This window comes from Propithecus coquereli, unplaced genomic scaffold (genome assembly GCF_000956105.1).
Source record: "Propithecus coquereli isolate 6110/MARCELLA unplaced genomic scaffold, Pcoq_1.0 Scaffold399, whole genome shotgun sequence".
NCBI lineage: Eukaryota > Metazoa > Chordata > Mammalia > Primates > Indriidae > Propithecus > Propithecus coquereli.
The window spans coordinates 1,428,286-1,430,485 of NW_012149718.1; the positions used below are offsets into that span (position 1 = coordinate 1,428,286).

Here is a 2,200-nt window from a genome sequence, read left to right on the forward strand (position 1 = left end):
TTGTTTTTGCCCTTGCCTTCGTTTTATTTTCTATTGCTTAACAACATCTTGCTTTTAAAAACTTAACTGAGAAAACAAGAACAGGCCAACACTGTCCCCTCCTGAGGTGGGGACCAGTGAATCACACAGACTGGCTGTTCCAAGGCCACGTGTCAGTGGACACCCGCGTCCCTGTCCTGGACACACACCGCTGGGCACACATGGTGCCCCCGACTCCCAGACACAGAGTCCTGTTAGGTGCAATCGTCTTTGTTATATTTAGCAAGCTGATATTATGATAAGATTGCTGACTTCGAAATTAATCTATTCTTCCTCTTTTTAGGAAGCCACACTATAAAATTGTGGCTAACTATATTTCCTGAAGAGATAACCCCTCCTGCCGCAGAATACCCCAGAGGTCCAGCGGTGGTGAAAGGTGGCATCCCAGCCCTGCCAGGTGTGGGTGCCACGGCGACAGCAGAGGGAGGAGAGGCAGAGGCGCCAAATCGTGGCTGCGCGCTGGCGGTTCTCTTAGCAAGATGTGTTTCCTATTGATTAGTTCGTGTTGTATGAGGAAAACAAACTGTCAACAGCTCTTAAAGCAATAATCCACCTCCAAAAGCCAGTAGTTTGCAATTTTCACAGTCATGGACAATTTCTGAATGTGGTTTTAAGAAAAAAAATCTATATTTTAATGTCTTAAAATATTAAGTTGAATTAGAAACTGACAGTAATGTGGAGTGTTGAATGTAAGCAATTTACTCTCCATTCTTTTAAAAGGAAAATATTTTCACAATGGTTGCTACAGCCTTGATGTCTGCAGCATGAAGAACAGTTTTAACGTACAAAAGTCCTTAACAGAGAGTGCAGCGAAGGATAAATGATCATAAAGCATCTACCTCGGGAGAAAAAAACCTTCTCATGCTCAAAGCTACAAACTTTTAAGGTTTCGTAAATACCTTTCCAAAGATATACTTCAGACTTTGGTGCAAAAATGATTTCTACACATATTTACAGACATGATTTTAGATTTTCCTTAAGTGCTCCTATCTAAAATTCTATAAAATGCCAACAGAAAAGCAGAGGGGCTTCATGAGGGAAATCGGAGGGAGCAGGCATCAGGGAGACTAACTCACAAAGCAGGCTACCCCAGAAAACACCCTATGCTGCGCTGAAAGACCAACACTTGACACTTTAGGATAAAAACTACGTGAATTACCTTTCCTCTCAGAGCGTTTCTTGCGCCTCCTTTTATACCGACGCCCCATGACGCTGAAGGAGGTGCCCACATCCGAAGTCCCGGTGGGAAGCGATGCCATGCCCACGAGCCGAGGCCAGCCCCAGCCGGCCCCAGACTCACCCGTGTCCCTCAGCCGCTCGGGACAGCAGCCCGGCGAACGCTGCCCGTGTGCACCGCAGCTGCGACAGCGGCCGGCCCCCTGCCGACGCGAGCCAGCGCTCCTCCTCCGCCAGGGGCTCATTCATCAGCGCGCAGACTTAGGCAGAATTGGGTCGAAGGGGCCCAAACACCAGAACGACTTCCTAGGACACCGCCCAGAAAGCGACATGCGACAGTTAACCCTTCAATGCAGTCACAGACCACACGCCTCGAGCAGGGAGGAGAGCAGTGCAATGCCTGCGCATCTTTCTACGGAAACAAACCTCCCACGGCGAACACACCAAAGTCCCGTTTAAACGGAAATCCTAAACTAATGCAAGAAAAGCGTCAATACGAGAGCACAGTTTAGAAAATAACATGGCAAAAAGTAACGGGCTACAACACAACACAACTCGGATGACCGACCACCACTGGCTGACGAAACAACTGCGTATCGAGTGCAGGTGAAGGCTGAGGGGGCCCTGAGTGAAGCCCCCGGGACAGGACGCCCTCCCCAGGCCTCCTCCCAGAGATCCCTCCTCCTCCTCTTGTAATTCGAGTATCTCAGCCCGACGCTGAGCCGCGTGTTTGTTGTTGCAGGGCAGGGGTGCTCCCGGCTGAACGGCGTGTGCCTGGGGCAGGGCAGACGCCGGGCTCTGCGTTTCTCGCTGTGCCTGGCGGACCCACGAGCACGGCACACACCAGCCCGGGGCGAGCAGGCTCACCCACCACACACGCTGCACACAAAGGCGCATGTACACGCATTTGCACACAGGCGCGTACATGTGGGCGGCACACGCGTCATACACACATGTCACGCAGCACTTGGTCCTCGTCACTCGG

General features: G+C 50.9%; 1 protein-coding gene across 1 annotated transcript in view; it reads right to left on the reverse strand.

Moving 5' to 3' along the window:
- The window catches only part of ADARB1 (adenosine deaminase, RNA-specific, B1), a 97,654-nt gene extending 96,362 nt beyond the window's left edge, over positions 1–1,292 (reverse strand). Inside the window, exon 1 of the mRNA XM_012652681.1 lies at positions 1,199–1,292. Within this exon, the coding sequence (XP_012508135.1) occupies positions 1,199–1,247 (49 nt within the window). The 5' untranslated portion in view covers positions 1,248–1,292. The remainder of the gene's footprint in view (positions 1–1,198) is intronic.
- Positions 1,293–2,200: the final 908 nt, after the last annotated feature.